At 43.7% G+C, this 17924-nt stretch overlaps 8 protein-coding genes across 8 annotated transcripts; 4 read left to right on the top strand and 4 right to left on the bottom strand. All coding sequences in view use genetic code 6, as the record gives it.

Annotated features, from left to right (window-relative positions):
- Window positions 1–259: 259 nt before the first annotated feature.
- SS50377_28792 (Transmembrane domain-containing protein) lies at window positions 260–2038 on the top strand (the record flags this gene model as incomplete). Its single annotated transcript, XM_067912546.1, has 1 exon — window positions 260–2038. One exon carries the CDS (start codon window positions 260–262, stop codon window positions 2036–2038), a length of 1779 nt encoding a protein of 592 aa, XP_067760120.1.
- Window positions 2039–2090: 52 nt separating this feature from the next.
- Window positions 2091–3500, top strand: SS50377_28791 (Trichohyalin-plectin-homology domain-containing protein; the record flags this gene model as incomplete). The annotated part of the gene is made up of 1 exon (XM_067912545.1): window positions 2091–3500. One exon carries the CDS (start codon window positions 2091–2093, stop codon window positions 3498–3500), a length of 1410 nt encoding a protein of 469 aa, XP_067760119.1.
- A 268-nt stretch (window positions 3501–3768) lies between these two features.
- On the bottom strand, window positions 3769–5118 carry SS50377_28790 (Glutamate dehydrogenase; the record flags this gene model as incomplete). The annotated part of the gene is made up of 1 exon (XM_067912544.1): window positions 3769–5118. One exon carries the CDS (start codon window positions 5116–5118, stop codon window positions 3769–3771), a length of 1350 nt encoding a protein of 449 aa, XP_067760118.1.
- A 1407-nt stretch (window positions 5119–6525) lies between these two features.
- Window positions 6526–11946, bottom strand: SS50377_28789 (uncharacterized protein; the record flags this gene model as incomplete). Its single annotated transcript, XM_067912543.1, has 1 exon — window positions 6526–11946. The coding sequence occupies one exon, from the start codon at window positions 11944–11946 to the stop codon at window positions 6526–6528; it is 5421 nt and encodes a 1806-aa protein (XP_067760117.1).
- A 698-nt stretch (window positions 11947–12644) lies between these two features.
- On the top strand, window positions 12645–15557 carry SS50377_28788 (26S proteasome non-ATPase regulatory subunit 2; the record flags this gene model as incomplete). The annotated part of the gene is made up of 1 exon (XM_067912542.1): window positions 12645–15557. One exon carries the CDS (start codon window positions 12645–12647, stop codon window positions 15555–15557), a length of 2913 nt encoding a protein of 970 aa, XP_067760116.1.
- A 210-nt stretch (window positions 15558–15767) lies between these two features.
- On the top strand, window positions 15768–16100 carry SS50377_28787 (Ferrihemoglobin reductase; the record flags this gene model as incomplete). The annotated part of the gene is made up of 1 exon (XM_067912541.1): window positions 15768–16100. One exon carries the CDS (start codon window positions 15768–15770, stop codon window positions 16098–16100), a length of 333 nt encoding a protein of 110 aa, XP_067760115.1.
- Window positions 16101–16175: 75 nt separating this feature from the next.
- Window positions 16176–16364, bottom strand: SS50377_28786 (uncharacterized protein; the record flags this gene model as incomplete). The annotated part of the gene is made up of 1 exon (XM_067912540.1): window positions 16176–16364. One exon carries the CDS (start codon window positions 16362–16364, stop codon window positions 16176–16178), a length of 189 nt encoding a protein of 62 aa, XP_067760114.1.
- Window positions 16365–16448: 84 nt separating this feature from the next.
- Window positions 16449–17174, bottom strand: SS50377_28785 (uncharacterized protein; the record flags this gene model as incomplete). The annotated part of the gene is made up of 1 exon (XM_067912539.1): window positions 16449–17174. The coding sequence occupies one exon, from the start codon at window positions 17172–17174 to the stop codon at window positions 16449–16451; it is 726 nt and encodes a 241-aa protein (XP_067760113.1).
- Window positions 17175–17924: the final 750 nt, after the last annotated feature.

The following is a 17924-nucleotide window of genomic DNA, read 5'->3' as shown; positions in this document are numbered from 1 at the left end:
TGTTTAATAAAGGGGTGTTCTCATTACATTTAAGTCAAAGTAAAATAAACTTATATTCTTGAATACTAAACTATTTTACTTTATCATAATTAATAGTAATTTAAATCGTAAATTAAAATTATATTCAATTTTTTCATTGAAAACTTCAGTCTACTGTTATTATATTTTCTATACAACAGCTAGCGATAACAGAAAAAAAATATTTTATAATTTAACATTCGATATTTTTTATAATATTAAAGATAAATTTATTTTAAATATGTTCATAGGCCTATCAATAACTGCACTTTTCATAAATCAGAGTACTATTCAAGAGTATGAAGATTAGTATTACAACCCTAGACCATTACTGTATTGTTATGGAAGAAATAACATTTTAATAACATATATTGATAATGGATATTTATGCATTCAATTTGATATTAATTTTGCTGATACTTGTATGTAGATGCCATCAGGTGTATATATGGATGTATTACTTTCAAATTTCTCTAATAGAACCATAAGAGGAGAATTTTAAGATTATACTATAACACTTAAACAACTCTTTGCTATAAGTGCCCTATTCTCGGTGATGATAGCTTATGTGGGTATATTTAAGACACAGAAGCTGCATAAGTTAATTTAAAATATTTAACAAGATAAATCTCACTTCCAGTAGGCTAAATACTAATATAGCATTCAGATTTATAAAATTGCTATGATAATACGGTTTTTGCAATGTTTTGGCAAAGTGATGAAGCTAAACTAATACTTTATTTAACTAATAATTGTATTTAATACGGTGTTCCTGATTATGAATGTAATATACAATTGTTTCGAATTGATGGAACAATTGATAATATTGTTATCAACGCAATAGATGATGAAGGAAACTAAATTGTAAAAGAATAAATTACAGATAATTTTGTTAAAATTGATATAAATTATGAATTTTCAAATTTAATTGTAAATAGTTATAACTCTATTAATATATATTTAAAATTAGTAGCAGATGAAATATTAATTGTTCAAAAGGCAGTTTTAAGTTTGGTATAAAGTTTATAATTAGGTGAAATGTATTTAAATCCAATATTTATCGTATGGGCTTAAATATTTTCTCTTATAGCTGACCCACTTCCTAATGCAGCTGAACTAGATGCTCTATATGGATCCAGAATATCTAGTATTTATATTAGATATGAAATTTTTAGCAAAGTAGATGGAGAAACAGTAGTCAACTTATTATTTCTTACAGATTCATTTGAGTTCCCAATAATTGATAGAGGAATATTTTGTGACGATAACAGTGATGGGGGAGCATGTTCAGAAATTTTATTGTATCTTTAGAATTATAATTTGGAAGAGGTTGATGTTCTACTACATTACTATTTTTATGATATTAGTGGTTAAATGTATTTATATGCGTCAAACATTATTAAAAATACATAAGATACATGTTGGGCAAGTATTTATACTATACATTATCAAAATAAAATATGTGGAACATTTTCTGAGAACGAAGGCTCAAAATTTTGTCCATACTAGTCTGAAGTACAAATTAAATTTTCAATAACCTTAGATGCTTATTAATTAGATTGTATAATCAATTATTCTGTAGAATTAGGAGAAATTTGTATAGAATCTAATACTTAAGATGGTGTTAGAAAATTATGTGATCTATATAAATCAGGATCATCTGTTAGCTTTACTTTTAAAAGTGGTAAAGATTCATTTACATTAATCTCTGGAATTAGGTATAGTGAAAACTACGCTATGCTGTTGGAAATAATTTTTACATTAGATTTAGTCATTGGTATAATTTTTATAGCATTACTTATTATCCGTATACTTCAGTATAAAGGGTTGTTAAGCTTTAGAAAAAGAGTTGTAACTAAATTATAAACTGATGATGATCTGTGAAATATTTATCTTTAAATACACTTATTTATGGGTAAATTTAAATTATATACTAATTTTAGTGCATAGAATCTATTATAAATTATCGCTTAGGAATTGTCATATATTTATTTTGAAATTCTAAATAAATATTATATGATATTCCTACTAATGTAAATTCCACTCCACATTTCCGCAATTTCTTTTTAATAATGTCTTAACCTCATATTGTGCCTACACATTAACTAAAGAAGTTAATTCCTCATTCTTAAAAAGTTGCACAGATCATTTCCTCATCAGATCTTGATAGAATTCGTTAAAATTCTTAATCAATTAAATAATCTGAAGTAGATTAAAATACGCGCACTTTTGCAAGAATTGATAATAAAGAAGTTGAGATTTAATCACGAAACTAGAGACTTATTTAGGCAGAAACTATCAGAACTTAGAAAATGCCTAAGAGTTCTGCAGAAAAACTTTAAGAAATGAGAAAGTAATCTTTAACTAATAATCTTACTCGTGTAACAGTTGAAAGAGATGATGTTGCTAAATTGCTTAATACTCTTTCGATTGAAGCAAAGGTGAATGCTGTCAGAGATCGTCAAGCTGCCATTTCTGTACGTAGTAAAATTGAGGAACAATTAGAAAAAGAAAAAGACAAGCAAATTAACTCAGAGACTATAAAGTAGTTGAAAGATGAAGAATCTAGACGACTAGCTGCTAGATAAAGATAATTAGAAGAGTTAAAGGCTGCTGCAAAAGCAGAAACGGATAGAAAAGAAAGACAAAAATTACTTGATGAAGAAGAAAAACTTAGAGAAGGAGAAGAATTTAAAAAGTTTATATCTGGGTAAACTGAATTATAAAAGTAAATTGCAATAGAATAGCAGGCTGAAAGAGAAAGAAGAAACTAAGAAATCGTTTAAATTAATAATGAGCAGCTAAGATTGAAAGATGTAAGGAAAAACTTCGAAAAGGATGAAGATGATAGAATCTTAGAGCATATCAAGCACTAAGATTATTTAGATTAAGATCGTGAAAGAAAACGCTAAGAAGAAGAAAAAAGAAAGAATGCTGAATGGGCTAAATCTTTATAGGTTCATTCGTAGAATTCTAATGCTATGGAAAGCATTGAAAATGCTAGGGAAAGGAGTGCACTTGAAAAAGCTGAGAAAGAATTTTTAAGGAAGGAAAGAGAACTTAGAGAAAAAGTTATGAGATAAAGATAAGAGTTACTTGAAGCTAAATCTATGTCAGAAAGAGAAAAAGAGCTCAGAAGATAAAAAATTGAGAAAGAAATGGCAAGAGAACTTTAAGCTGCTAAATAAACTAAGAGAGAGTGGGAGCTTATGCTTCTTGAAGAAAGAGAAACAGCATGTACAAAGGCTCTATAGCTAAAAGATATGTATGAAGAATAAATTAAATAAAGAGCTGATAGATTAGAGAAAGAAAATCCTAAAGATAATGAATTAGAAGAAATCAAAGTCAAGGAAGCTCGTATGAAAGAAATGTTAGAAGCACTTAGATAAGAAAAAATCTCAGAATTAAAGAAGGCAGGTGTTGATGATAAATATTATTAAAATTTAATCAAGTTCGATATTGACAAACATCTTAAAAAATGATGGGGCAGTGAAATTCATATATATCTATTAAATTTTGTTTATATGTATCTGATTATAGGGTATCAATAATTATTTTATTTGATAAAGGTTTTCTATATAAAAAATTACCTAGAATAATATTCAGATTATATGATAAAATTGAGGAACAGAAAATGTAACTCTAAAATTATATTTCTTTATTAATTAATGCTGTGCACAAATGATATTTGTATAAGTTATATTCATAATATATACATATCTGGAAAGAATTCATATTAATTTTAACAAATCAGACGCATCCTTAATCAATCATGCTATCTGCAACCTTAAGGAATCCAGCAACGTTGGCACCAAACTGGTAGTTGCCCTTTTTGTTGTACTTTTCCGCGGTCTGCTTGCACTGTTAAAAGATCTTCTTCATAATGGCGTGTAACTCAGCATCAACCTTCTCGGCCGACCACTGAAGCCTGTTGGAGTTTTGAGTCATCTCGAGACCTGATGTAGCGACACCGCCGGCGTTTGATGCCTTAGCAGGGCCGTAGAAAACCTTGCTGGAGTGGTATGCGTGGATAGCGTCGTCATTGGATGGCATGTTGGCGCCTTCGGAAACATACCTGAGCCCAAGCTTGATGACTCTCTCGGCTTCGGTGCCGTTGACCTCGTTCTGGGTAGCGCAAGGCATGATGACGTCCACTTTCCCTTCGTATACGGCCCATGGGCGCTGGCCTTCATAGTACTTGGCGGTGGAGGACATGGAGGTGTACTCGGAGAGTCTGCCTCTCTTAATGTTCTTGAGGTCCATAACCATCTTGAGCTGCTCCGCAGTAAAGCCGTTAGGTTCGATAATGGTACCGTTAGAGTCGGAGAGAGAAAGCGGGATAGCACCGTAATGGAGGAGCTTCTCTGATGCGAACTGCGCAACATTGCCAGATCCGGAGAGGAGAACTCTCTTGCCTTTGATATCGTCTCCGTTGTCGAGCATCATCTCGTTAAGGTAATACACTGCCCCGTAACCAGTAGCTTCTGGTCTGATAAGCGAACCGCCCCAACTGTATGCCTTTCCGGTCAAAATTCCTGTAAACTGGTTCTGGATTCTCTTGTACTGACCAAACATGTAGCCGATCTCTCTGCCACCGACACCGATGTCGCCAGCTGGAACGTCAGTGAACTGACCAATGTGCCTGCTGAGCTCGGTCATGAAGGACTGACAGAAACGCATAACTTCACCGTTGGATTTACCCTTAGGATCAAAGTCGCTACCGCCTTTACCGCCTCCCATTGGAAGGGTTGTGAGGGAGTTTTTGAGAATCTGTTCGAAACCCAGGAACTTGAGCACAGAGATGTTGACTGAAGGGTGGAAACGTAGTCCACCTTTGTAGGGGCCCAAAGCAGAGTTATATTAAACTCTATAACCTCTGTTAATATTAACTTCTCCTTTATCATCAGTCCAAGGTACTCTAAACATTATAACGCGTTCTGGTTCTAATAATTGTTCAAATACAGATATGTATTTTGGATTTTCTTCAAACACAACTGTTAAGGAGTCAATTACCTCGTTTACAGCTTGGCAGAATTCAATGTTGTGAGCATCTCTCTATTAAAGTACATTCTTTAAATCTTGCACGGTCTTGGCGGGCATTTTAAAACAAATCTATTAAGAACCAATGAAATAAATATCATAAATATCATATAATAATAATGAATAGTGTTAAAATCTAAATGTGGTTTATAACAGTAACTGTAAAAAACCCTACTCTTGTTATTACCTGTATTGTATATTTTTATGTACATCAACATAATTTTTTATATTGAAACATATTAATGATATTATTGTTTCTGTAATACATTGTTAGTTGTGTTAAGCAAGTAAAAATATTTTCTTATTAGATGATTTATAACATAATCATAAAGTATAATTTCTAAAAATATCCTTCTGGGTAGATAAAACCGACTTCAAATATAGTTTATTCATAATACTAATTCATATTTTTAAAATCATTTTGTTATCTATTTTGTGATTACTCATTTATTAAATAACTATTAATTTATTATAAGAAACTAATTTCTTTGTTATTATTGTGCTTAATCTCGATAATTTTTTCAACGAAAAATTTGAAGATCAATCACTTTTCCCAACCTCTGGAAAAATATATACATCATGATTCTTTAATTTATATTTATGCTTCTTTACATTTATCATATAATTACACTCATTATCTTTATTTTTTATGGTACAAAATGATTTATAATCTTATGTATTAAATATTCAGACATAAATAAGCAAAATTTTCACACCTGGATTTATCAAAAATTATGCTAAATTTGACGGTTGTAATTTATTGTTATTTTTTAAAGTATTTTATTTATTAGCAAAATTGTTATATATGCTAATTATTGAAATGAATCGGAATTAGAAAATTTAGGATTTAAAGATGAAACTTTATTTTATTGTAATTTAATGTAGGATATCATTTTCATCAAAAAATTAATTATTAAATAATATATCATAATTTATAAGTACTGGACTGTATTACAATATTACTTCTATAAAAACAACTTGTTTTTATGAGAACTGAGCAAGATTTTTAGTTAAAAGTTAAATATTTAGTTTTTATTTGTGTTACAGATAGTAATAATTTGTTTTATATTGTAAAACTATATAAATTTCTTTTACAATATTATTATTATTATATATTTATTAAAATAAGAGAGGTAAATACATTTTTTAAAGATTAACAAGAAAAATCTTAGAAAAGTATTAGGTTGCATAAAATTATGCGATTAAAATATTTAAATTTTATTATATGATTTATATTATCATTCCTTAATATTCTAATAATAACCATGAGAAATTAATACTGGCATTAAAAACTAGGAATTAAACATTTTAATTAACTCTTCAATTAAAATGATAATATAAATCAAAATTTCATTATATATGATTATAATAATTGAGCATTAATATTTTATTTTGCTTTATTATAATATTAAATCTTATTTTAGCAACTAATATATACTGAAATCGTGATTTTAGTAAAATATTTATTCACTCCCGGGCTGGCGCAGGGGCCGAGCCGCGGGCCCCGGTGTACCACGAAGTACCGGTTGGGCCCAGATGCACCACGAAGTACCGGTTGGGCCCAGGTGTACCACGACGTACCGGTTGGGCCCAGGTGTACCACGAAGTACCGGTTGGGCCCAGGTGTACCACGACGTACCGGTTGGGCCCAGGTGTACCACGAAGTACCGGTTGGGCCCAGATGCACCACGAAGTACCGGTTGGGCCCAGGTGTACCACGACGTACCGGTTGGGCCCAGGTGTACCACGAAGTACCGGTTGGGCCCAGGTGTACCACGACGTACCGGTTGGGCCCAGGTGTACCACGAAGTACCGGTTGGGCCCAGATGCACCACGAAGTACCGGTTGGGCCCAGGTGTACCACGACGTACCGGTTGGGCCCAGGTGTACCACGAAGTACCGGTTGGGCCCAGGTGTACCACGACGTACCGGTTGGGCCCAGATGCACCACGAAGTACCGGTTGGGCCCAGGTGTACCACGACGTACCGGTTGGGCCCAGGTGTACCACGAAGTACCGGTTGGGCCCAGGTGTACCACGACGTACCGGTTGGGCGAAGGTGTACCACGACGTACCGGTTGGGCCCAGGTGTACCACGACGTACCGGTTGGGCCCAGGTGTACCACGAAGTACCGGTTGGGCCCAGGTGTACCACGAAGTACCGGTTGGGCCCAGATGTACCACGAAGTACCGGTTGGGCGCAGGTGTACCACGACGTACCGGTTGGGCCCAGGTGTACCACGAAGTACCGGTTGGGCGCAGGTGTACCACGACGTACCGGTTGGGCCCAGGTGTACCACGAAGTACCGGTTGGGCGCAGGTGTACCACGACGTACCGGTTGGGCCCAGATGTACCACGAAGTACCGAGCCGCGGGCGCAGGTGTACCACGAAGTACCGGTTGGGCCCAGGTGTACCACGAAGTACCGGTTGGGCCCAGATGTACCACGAAGTACCGGTTGGGCGCAGGTGTACCACGAAGTACCGGTTGGGCGCAGGTGTACCACGACGTACCGGTTGGGCCCAGGTGTACCACGAAGTACCGGTTGGGCCCAGGTGTACCACGAAGTACCGGTTGGGCGCAGGTGTACCACGACGTACCGGTTGGGCCCAGGTGTACCACGACGTACCGGTTGGGCCCAGATGTACCACGAAGTACCGAGCCGCGGGCGCAGGTGTACCACGAAGTACCGGTTGGGCCCAGGTGTACCACGAAGTACCGGTTGGGCCCAGATGTACCACGAAGTACCGGTTGGGCGCAGGTGTACCACGAAGTACCGGTTGGGCGCAGGTGTACCACGACGTACCGGTTGGGCGCAGGTGTACCACGACGTACCGGTTGGGCCCAGGTGTACCACGAAGTACCGGTTGGGCCCAGGTGTACCACGAAGTACCGGTTGGGCGCAGGTGTACCACGACGTACCGGTTGGGCCCAGGTGTACCACGAAGTACCGGTTGGGCCCAGATGTACCACGAAGTACCGGTTGGGCCCAGATGTACCACGAAGTACCGGTTGGGCGCAGGTGTACCACGAAGTACCGGTTGGGCGCAGGTGTACCACGACGTACCGGTTGGGCCCAGGTGTACCACGAAGTACCGGTTGGGCGCAGGTGTACCACGACGTACCGGTTGGGCCCAGGTGTACCACGAAGTACCGGTTGGGCGCAGGTGTACCACGAAGTACCGGTTGGGCGCAGGTGTACCACGAAGTACCGGTTGGGCCCAGGTGTACCACGACGTACCGGTTGGGCCCAGGTGTACCACGAAGTACCGAGCCGCGGGCGCAGGTGTACCACGACGTACCGGTTGGGCGCAGGTGTACCACGAAGTACCGGTTGGGCGCAGGTGTACCACGAAGTACCGGTTGGGCCCATATGTACCACGACGTACCGGTTGGGCCCAGGTGTACCACGAAGTACCGGTTGGGCCCAGGTGTACCACGACGTACCGGTTGGGCCCAGGTGTACCACGAAGTACCGAGCCGCGGGCGCAGGTGTACCACGACGTACCGGTTGGGCGCAGGTGTACCACGAAGTACCGGTTGGGCGCAGGTGTACCACGAAGTACCGGTTGGGCCCATATGTACCACGACGTACCGGTTGGGCCCAGGTGTACCACGAAGTACCGGTTGGGCCCAGGTGTACCACGAAGTACCGGTTGGGCCCAGATGTACCACGAAGTACCGGTTGGGCCCAGATGTACCACGAAGTACCGGTTGGGCCCAGATGTACCACGAAGTACCGGTTGGGCGCAGGTGTACCACGACGTACCGGTTGGGCCCAGGTGTACCACGACGTACCGGTTGGGCCCAGGTGTACCACGACGTACCGGTTGGGCCCAGATGTACCACGAAGTACCGGTTGGGCGCAGGTGTACCACGAAGTACCGGTTGGGCGCAGGTGTACCACGACGTACCGGTTGGGCCCAGGTGTACCACGAAGTACCGGTTGGGCCCAGGTGTACCACGAAGTACCGAGCCGCGGGCGCAGGTGTACCACGAAGTACCGGTTGGGCCCAGATGTACCACGAAGTACCGGTTGGGCGCAGGTGTACCACGACGTACCGGTTGGGCGCAGGTGTACCACGACGTACCGGTTGGGCCCAGATGTACCACGAAGTACCGAGCCGCGGGCGCAGGTGTACCACGAAGTACCGGTTGGGCCCAGATGTACCACGAAGTACCGGTTGGGCCCAGGTGTACCACGAAGTACCGGTTGGGCCCAGGTGTACCACGAAGTACCGGTTGGGCGCAGGTGTACCACGACGTACCGGTTGGGCCCAGGTGTACCACGAAGTACCGAGCCGCGGGCGCAGGTGTACCACGAAGTACCGGTTGGGCCCAGATGTACCACGAAGTACCGGTTGGGCCCAGGTGTACCACGAAGTACCGGTTGGGCGCAGGTGTACCACGACGTACCGGTTGGGCCCAGGTGTACCACGAAGTACCGGTTGGGCGCAGGTGTACCACGACGTACCGGTTGGGCCCAGATGTACCACGAAGTACCGGTTGGGCCCAGGTGTACCACGACGTACCGGTTGGGCCCAGGTGTACCACGAAGTACCGGTTGGGCGCAGGTGTACCACGAAGTACCGGTTGGGCGCAGGTGTACCACGACGTACCGGTTGGGCCCAGATGTACCACGAAGTACCGAGCCGCGGGCGCAGGTGTACCACGAAGTACCGGTTGGGCGCAGGTGTACCACGACGTACCGGTTGGGCCCAGGTGTACCACGAAGTACCGGTTGGGCGCAGATGTACCACGACGTACCGGTTGGGCCCAGATGTACCACGACGTACCGGTTGGGCCCAGATGTACCACGAAGTACCGAGCCGCGGGCGCAGGTGTACCACGAAGTACCGGTTGGGCGCAGGTGTACCACGACGTACCGGTTGGGCCCAGGTGTACCACGAAGTACCGGTTGGGCCCAGGTGTACCACGAAGTACCGGTTGGGCGCAGGTGTACCACGACGTACCGGTTGGGCCCAGGTGTACCACGACGTACCGGTTGGGCCCAGGTGTACCACGAAGTACCGGTTGGGCGCAGGTGTACCACGACGTACCGGTTGGGCCCAGGTGTACCACGAAGTACCGGTTGGGCGCAGGTGTACCACGAAGTACCGGTTGGGCGCAGGTGTACCACGACGTACCGGTTGGGCCCAGGTGTACCACGAAGTACCGGTTGGGCCCAGATGTACCACGAAGTACCGGTTGGGCGCAGGTGTACCACGACGTACCGGTTGGGCCCAGGTGTACCACGACGTACCGGTTGGGCCCAGGTGTACCACGACGTACCGGTTGGGCCCAGGTGTACCACGACGTACCGGTTGGGCCCAGGTGTACCACGAAGTACCGGTTGGGCGCAGGTGTACCACGACGTACCGGTTGGGCCCAGGTGTACCACGAAGTACCGGTTGGGCGCAGGTGTACCACGAAGTACCGGTTGGGCGCAGGTGTACCACGAAGTACCGGTTGGGCCCAGATGTACCACGAAGTACCGGTTGGGCCCAGGTGTACCACGAAGTACCGGTTGGGCGCAGGTGTACCACGAAGTACCGGTTGGGCGCAGGTGTACCACGAAGTACCGGTTGGGCCCAGGTGTACCACGACGTACCGGTTGGGCCCAGGTGTACCACGAAGTACCGAGCCGCGGGCGCAGGTGTACCACGACGTACCGGTTGGGCCCAGGTGTACCACGAAGTACCGGTTGGGCCCAGATGTACCACGAAGTACCGGTTGGGCGCAGGTGTACCACGACGTACCGGTTGGGCCCAGGTGTACCACGACGTACCGGTTGGGCCCAGGTGTACCACGACGTACCGGTTGGGCCCAGGTGTACCACGACGTACCGGTTGGGCCCAGGTGTACCACGAAGTACCGGTTGGGCGCAGGTGTACCACGACGTACCGGTTGGGCCCAGGTGTACCACGAAGTACCGGTTGGGCCCAGGTGTACCACGACGTACCGGTTGGGCCCAGGTGTACCACGAAGTACCGGTTGGGCCCAGATGTACCACGAAGTACCGGTTGGGCCCAGATGTACCACGAAGTACCGGTTGGGCGCAGGTGTACCACGACGTACCGGTTGGGCCCAGGTGTACCACGACGTACCGGTTGGGCCCAGGTGTACCACGACGTACCGGTTGGGCCCAGGTGTACCACGAAGTACCGGTTGGGCCCAGATGTACCACGAAGTACCGGTTGGGCGCAGGTGTACCACGACGTACCGGTTGGGCCCAGGTGTACCACGACGTACCGGTTGGGCCCAGATGTACCACGAAGTACCGGTTGGGCCCAGGTGTACCACGAAGTACCGGTTGGGCGCAGGTGTACCACGACGTACCGGTTGGGCCCAGGTGTACCACGACGTACCGGTTGGGCCCAGGTGTACCACGACGTACCGGTTGGGCCCAGATGTACCACGAAGTACCGGTTGGGCCCAGGTGTACCACGAAGTACCGGTTGGGCGCAGATGTACCACGAAGTACCGGTTGGGCCCAGGTGTACCACGACGTACCGGTTGGGCCCAGGTGTACCACGAAGTACCGGTTGGGCGCAGGTGTACCACGAAGTACCGGTTGGGCCCAGGTGTACCACGAAGTACCGGTTGGGCCCAGGTGTACCACGAAGTACCGAGCCGCGGGCGCAGGTGTACCACGACGTACCGGTTGGGCCCAGGTGTACCACGAAGTACCGGTTGGGCGCAGGTGTACCACGACGTACCGGTTGGGCCCAGGTGTACCACGAAGTACCGGTTGGGCGCAGGTGTACCACGAAGTACCGGTTGGGCCCAGATGTACCACGAAGTACCGGTTGGGCCCAGGTGTACCACGAAGTACCGGTTGGGCCCAGATGTACCACGAAGTACCGGTTGGGTGCAGGGACCGGGCCATCATAATTGTTTTAAATACTGATAAGATTCAGATATGAATAACTTACTACTTCCAATCAAGCATACTTTTACTTTAGATATTTAAAAGATAATTATTAATATATGATACTCAGTATTATAATAGTGATGAAAACTTAAAAATTCGTTATTTGAAGTTACGTAAATTATTTAATTCAATTTTCGAATGAATAATTATAGTTATTACTGTTATATAATAAAATAAAGTAAATAATTGTTCGATAAAATATAATCAACAGTATTAAGAAATTTATAATATTTTATATTTATAATAGATGAACCTATAATATAACTCAAAATTTTGTTTTTGGTGTGATTTAAAATATTATCGAATATTCAGTGTCATAATTACAAATTTTAACTATATGAAATAGCTAACTATTTCAGTAACTATTTTAATATACAACAAGGTAAGAATTCAAATTATATAGCAGATGGCAAAATAATTTGTTACTTTATATAATGTGAAATCAACAAGTTATTTTTTAAACTTGGAATATTCATGGTGTGCTAAACTAATAGATATTAGGACATGATTACTTGTATTTATATTTTCTTGAATCAATTTCATTCACTGTATTTAGAGAACTAAATCCTACCAAATTATTGCCAATAGAATCAAGTTTTTAACATACTTTTATATAATATTAACATTTTTGGTACCCCCTTCCACACCTCTAAATGACCTCCTCTGATAAGACATAAATTTAATAAACAATATCTGAACTCATTACTCGGTTACCAGACTCAACCTCCTAGTTATATCTTCTAACCTAATAAACTGAGGATTCCAAACTAAATACATCGCTTTGTTTGTAAGAGCTATCAAATCATATTGATACACTTAAGAAGTATCCATAAACGGGTTAACTTTTACTCAAATTATTGCTTATTTTTACACCTGAAGATGCTTAAATTATTGAGTTATCTAATTTAGCTAACTTTAAAACTCTACCTATTGAACTTGCCAGAATCGCAGCTGTCAAATTAGCACAAAGCAAGGATACTAAATTAACAGAAATTTTGTTATTTCTCAATTAGGAAAATAGAGAAATAGATATGCTAGACTGTATTTCTATCGTAGACTACTCGTTAATATCTCCATTTTTAACATCACAAAACGTGGATAGAGTAATGTTATATTTAATTAATTGTCTTAAACTAACCACAAATTATGAGGATTAATACGAGAAATTCAATTTTTTAGCAAATATTTTAACAAATGGAAAATTTTATATTTAGGCATCAAAACTTTATATATAATCCTAAAACTGGTAATAGATGCAAATGATATATGATAGTGCAAATGATGCTGAGAAGCTATAAATTTCACTCATGCTAGCACCATATTAAGAAATTATATAGGATTAAATTATTGTTCAAGAAAAACATTTACCTATATTAAGAAATGCGCATAAATCTCCACTATTTAATAATTCGTTAGTATAACTTAATTTAACGCTTCCTAAATCTGTAAATGATGTTCTTAAGAGAGATGATATTCAAATAGAATGGAGTAAGTCTTAGCATTATCTTGCTGATTTTCTATAAAATGGATTCATGAATGCTGGTTGTAAAACAGATTTTCTTATTAATTCTGATATGGATTTTTCACAGGAAACGGAAAATGTCAATGAAAGCTAAATTGCTACAGAAAAAGTTGAAAATGCCGTTGGAAACGATTAAAAGTAACTACCAGAAGGATATAACTTATTATTGAAAATGACCAATGGAACTTTAGAATCAGGTAAAAGTGATATATCTACTGCCATGGCTGCTGCTTCAGTTGGTCTTCTTTGGTTATGGGGAGGTTATGAATGTTCATTTGAATAGCTTATAAAACTTTAGAATTCAACTGATAAGTATATCCGAGCAGGGTCTTTATTAGGAATTGGCATAGCTGCATAGGGAACACGCCCATAACACTTTGATTATGTTTATAAATTACTAGCTGGGTAATTCACCCCATTTGATGATGAGTCTGGCGATCTTGAAGCTAAATTGACAGTTCATCGTTCAGGTTGTTAATTAAATGCGAGAAACCATGACAAACTCAGTAAAAATGATCTTACTGTAGAATGGGCAAATTGTAAGGAGGCACTGGCAGTATTCGGGATGGGAATGGCATATTTTGGCACAAACCATGAATAATGTAAGTAAATTATTGCTAAACGTTTGCGATAGTCGAGTTGTGATATTTCAGAGAAAATTCCATCATTGGAGAAAAATCCTAGATCATTTGCTTGCTTAGCACTAGGTATGATATCTTTGGGTTCATGTGATATTAACTCCGCTAACGTAATTTTACGTCTTATCGCTGGAAACTCACGTTCTCAACGTTTACTTCGTTTCTTCCCTCTCTGCTGTATTGGTCTTGCATTGATATTTTTCTAAGCAGCAAATTGTGCTGATAAAGCTGTTAAGTGTAACGAATTTGTTGCTAGTATTTTAAATGTTTTATAGAGTGTAAAGAAGCCTGACTAAGCTAACGAACATATGGCAGTTACTGCTGTAGAGGATAATAAGCAACTAGCAGCATATCTCTAATCGTTAATTACGGTATTTGCATATTCAGGATCCAACGACCCACGCATCCTACAGGAGACGATGTCGGCGTTCTCGGCGGTGCTGCTGGGCCGCGTGGCGGCGGAGGAGGCTATCGAGATCATCAAGTACGACAAGTCCGCGCAGTTCAAGAAGAACAAGAACAAGGAGGACATCACCTCCGTGACCGCCGAGTCCGGGCAGCCGCTGATGCTCCCCACCTCGGACCGCCTCATCTGGCCCGGGGACAACCTCGACCCGATGACGGTGCTCGCGATCGGCATCTCCGCCATCTCCCTGCGCGAGAACCCGGAGTTCCTGCTCCGGTACGCGCAGCGGATTCTCCAGTTCTGCGACATCCACGCCCGCCGCGCGGTGCCCTTCATGATCGCGCTCGGCTTCGCGTCGAACCCGGACAAGCTGGCGATCTCGGACCTGGAGAAGCTGGCCCTCAACAGCGACAAGACGCTCTCGGCGAACGCGATTCTGGCGCTGGGCATCGTGGGCTGCGGCAGCCAGAACTCCCAGATCTGCGGCGTGCTGCGCCACGCGGTGGAGAGCAAGTTCTACAGCGACGGCGTGATCGAGCACGTCCTGCTGAACGCCCAGATCGCGTTCGGCCTGCTCTACTGCGGGAGGGGCAGCCTGTGCATCAACCTGAAGAACCCCAAGTCCCTCGCGGCGCTGCTGAGCCTGCTCAACTTCGCCGCCCCCGCCGCGTCGGTGATGGCGAGGCCCAAGTGCACGATGGTGTACTACCTGCTGGCGTGCTGCCTCGAGCCGAAGGTCGTGACCTGCGTGGACGCGGACATGAACAGCGTCAAGGTCAGCGCGCGCGTGGGGAGGGAGATCGAGGACTACCAGAGCGAGAAGGGCGCCAGGCTGGTGGGCTTCTCCCTCCACGAGACGCCGGTCGTGAAGAGCGTCGGCCAGAGCCTGCGGGTCGTCAGCGAGGGCAAGGTCGGGCTGAACGAGGACTGCGGCGTGGTCGTGGTCGTGGACGGGGAGCAGCAGGGGCAGGACGAGGACGAGGATAACCTCTACAGGTGAGCTGTTGCGCTGTCACTGCCGTCCGGCCCCCCCTGGTTTACGCTCCACACCCCATTCCGCTCCACGCCCTTCCGCACTTACTTCGGGGCGCGGCCGCGGGATGTCGGAACTCGCCTGCGGCTGCCGGTGGCCCGCCGCCGTGCGCTGGTGCCGCCCCTTACTTTTTAGTTACCAAGTATCTTTTTTCGAACCACTCCCAGTATACAAAGAATGGAGTCCCGGCGCATCTCCGGCCACCTGTTCATGGGCGTGCAGCAGAAGCTCCCGGAGCCCGACATGGCGGTCGTCAACGCCACCTTCTACACCGCCGCCGACGTGCTGGCCCGCCGCGACCAGCACTGGGTCAGCTACCGTGGCATGGTGTACGACCTCAGCCTCTACGTCGCCTACCACCCCGGCGGCGACTGCTTCGACTGGGGCTACGACATCACCGCCGCGACCACCGCCGCCCACGCCTTCGTCCACGCCGAGATGTTCATCAGACGCCTCGCCGTCGGCGTGCTCCAGGGCCCGCCGCAGACCCCGCCGAAGCGGCCCTTCTGAGATTTTCCCCCACTCCACGGACGGCGAACCGGTGCATTCCCCGCAGCCTCCACGGGCGAGCTAGTGAACGCCCCCTCACTCCACGCTCCCCCGCGCCATGGCCTGCTTGCGAAATATTTCACCTAACTACAAGTCTAGCCTACCACAATTTTCCTCGAGACGAATCATTCTGTTAATCTAAGCCTCTATGCTAGTCTATAGTTAGATGATGTACACCGTCAAAGTCGTCGTAGCATGATTTTTGAATGAATTGTGTTTCTTCATTTAAATTACTAATATATAACTTAATATTAACAAAGATCTATATTTAAAATTAAGAATTAAGAATGATAAACCAATAAAATATATTCATTTTAAAGGCTATTTTTACAAATCCGACGCAATGAGCCGCTAATTTTTCAAATAATAGCTGGCCCTTATAACGTCCCTGCGCAGATTTTCTACGATGTCCAGCCGCTGCGTGCCAATGCCCCTGATCCACTTTATGAGCGAAAGATGAAACAAATCGGACTGGTCGCCGACAACAGACATGTTCTCTATGCTCAGCTGCTGCTGCCTGCAAATTGCGCGGCGGACGCTGCTAGCGCCGCGCAAAATGCTCAAATCGGCCATATCCGTTTGCATCCCACAATTTTTTTTGCTCCCTTCCACAAAGCTCTAAATCTGGCGCAGCGTCAGCTTCCGCATCGTCCTTGAGACCTCAATTTTCGCCTCCGGGAAGAGCCTTATCACCGCCCCCCGCACCCGCGCGGGGCGCAGCGTTCCCGCTTTCGCGATTTCGCTGTCGTAGAGGCCCTTGTAGACGGCAGGGGTGCGCGAAATCTGCTTAACGAGGCCGAATTCCGGTTAGGGCTGCAATTTCGGCATGCAAGGGGGCAGCCTAGGCGATAACGGCTCCTGCGCGAACACCGCGCGGCTGCTTTTTAGCGTTGCGGCGCTTTGCGGAATTCGCTCGTAAATCGGGAAATTTGGGAGTATGCGATGCGTTCGCGCGCCAGTAGGGAGTTTGCAGGACTTGTTTGGCCGTATGGTGGCCAGCTGGTCCGAAAGGGCAAAGTTGAAGGCCAAATCCATTTTTATTTTATGGGTATTAATGTATAATAATGATAATATATAATTTGAAAAAAAATTAAACTATTTTTGGAAAGCGTAATTTTCGAGTTATTGAAGTAGATATGAGGTTGGGAAAGGTAAAAGTTCAGAAGGTTTGTTGAAAGGTTGTGTGTTAAAATTAATAATATAGTGGTAAATTAGGCAGTTTTTTGGATTAAATTATGAGTATTTCTGTTTTTATAAAAAATAATTATATTAATATATAAAAATATTATTCTGTGAAAATAATAATGCTAGGTTAGTTGGCTTGATATGGTGAGGCTGCGAAGTAAAGTTATATGTTATTTGAGTATAGATAAAAGTAGTTTAATATAATTATAAGGAAATAAATATATTACTCGTTTTAAATGATAAAGTTTTTGGAATTCATTGTTTTTTTGCAATAAATTAGGAATTAACTAATTTAATTCCTATTTTGTTTACTTCAAAAGTTAAAGCCAGATAGGGCAGAGTATAATGTATATTCTCATGATTTGTAAAACCCAGGTAATGATTAAAAATAATATTAAATTATATGTTCTTAGCATTTTAACTAATAAACAAAGTCTGTGATATCTTGAAATCTGCTATGATTATTTATATAAAAAGTTGAATATATTTGAAGTAATTATAGTACTATATATCATAGTTACTCCCAGTTAACATAAATCATAAAAATATCTCATCTCAATTTATTACTTCATTTTTTATAATTAAAGTAATAATATAAAT

Source organism: Spironucleus salmonicida (genome assembly GCF_000497125.1).
Source record: "Spironucleus salmonicida strain ATCC 50377 chromosome Unknown tig00000034, whole genome shotgun sequence".
NCBI lineage: Eukaryota > Fornicata > Diplomonadida > Hexamitidae > Spironucleus > Spironucleus salmonicida.
This window is presented reverse-complemented; position numbering and strand designations above follow the sequence as displayed.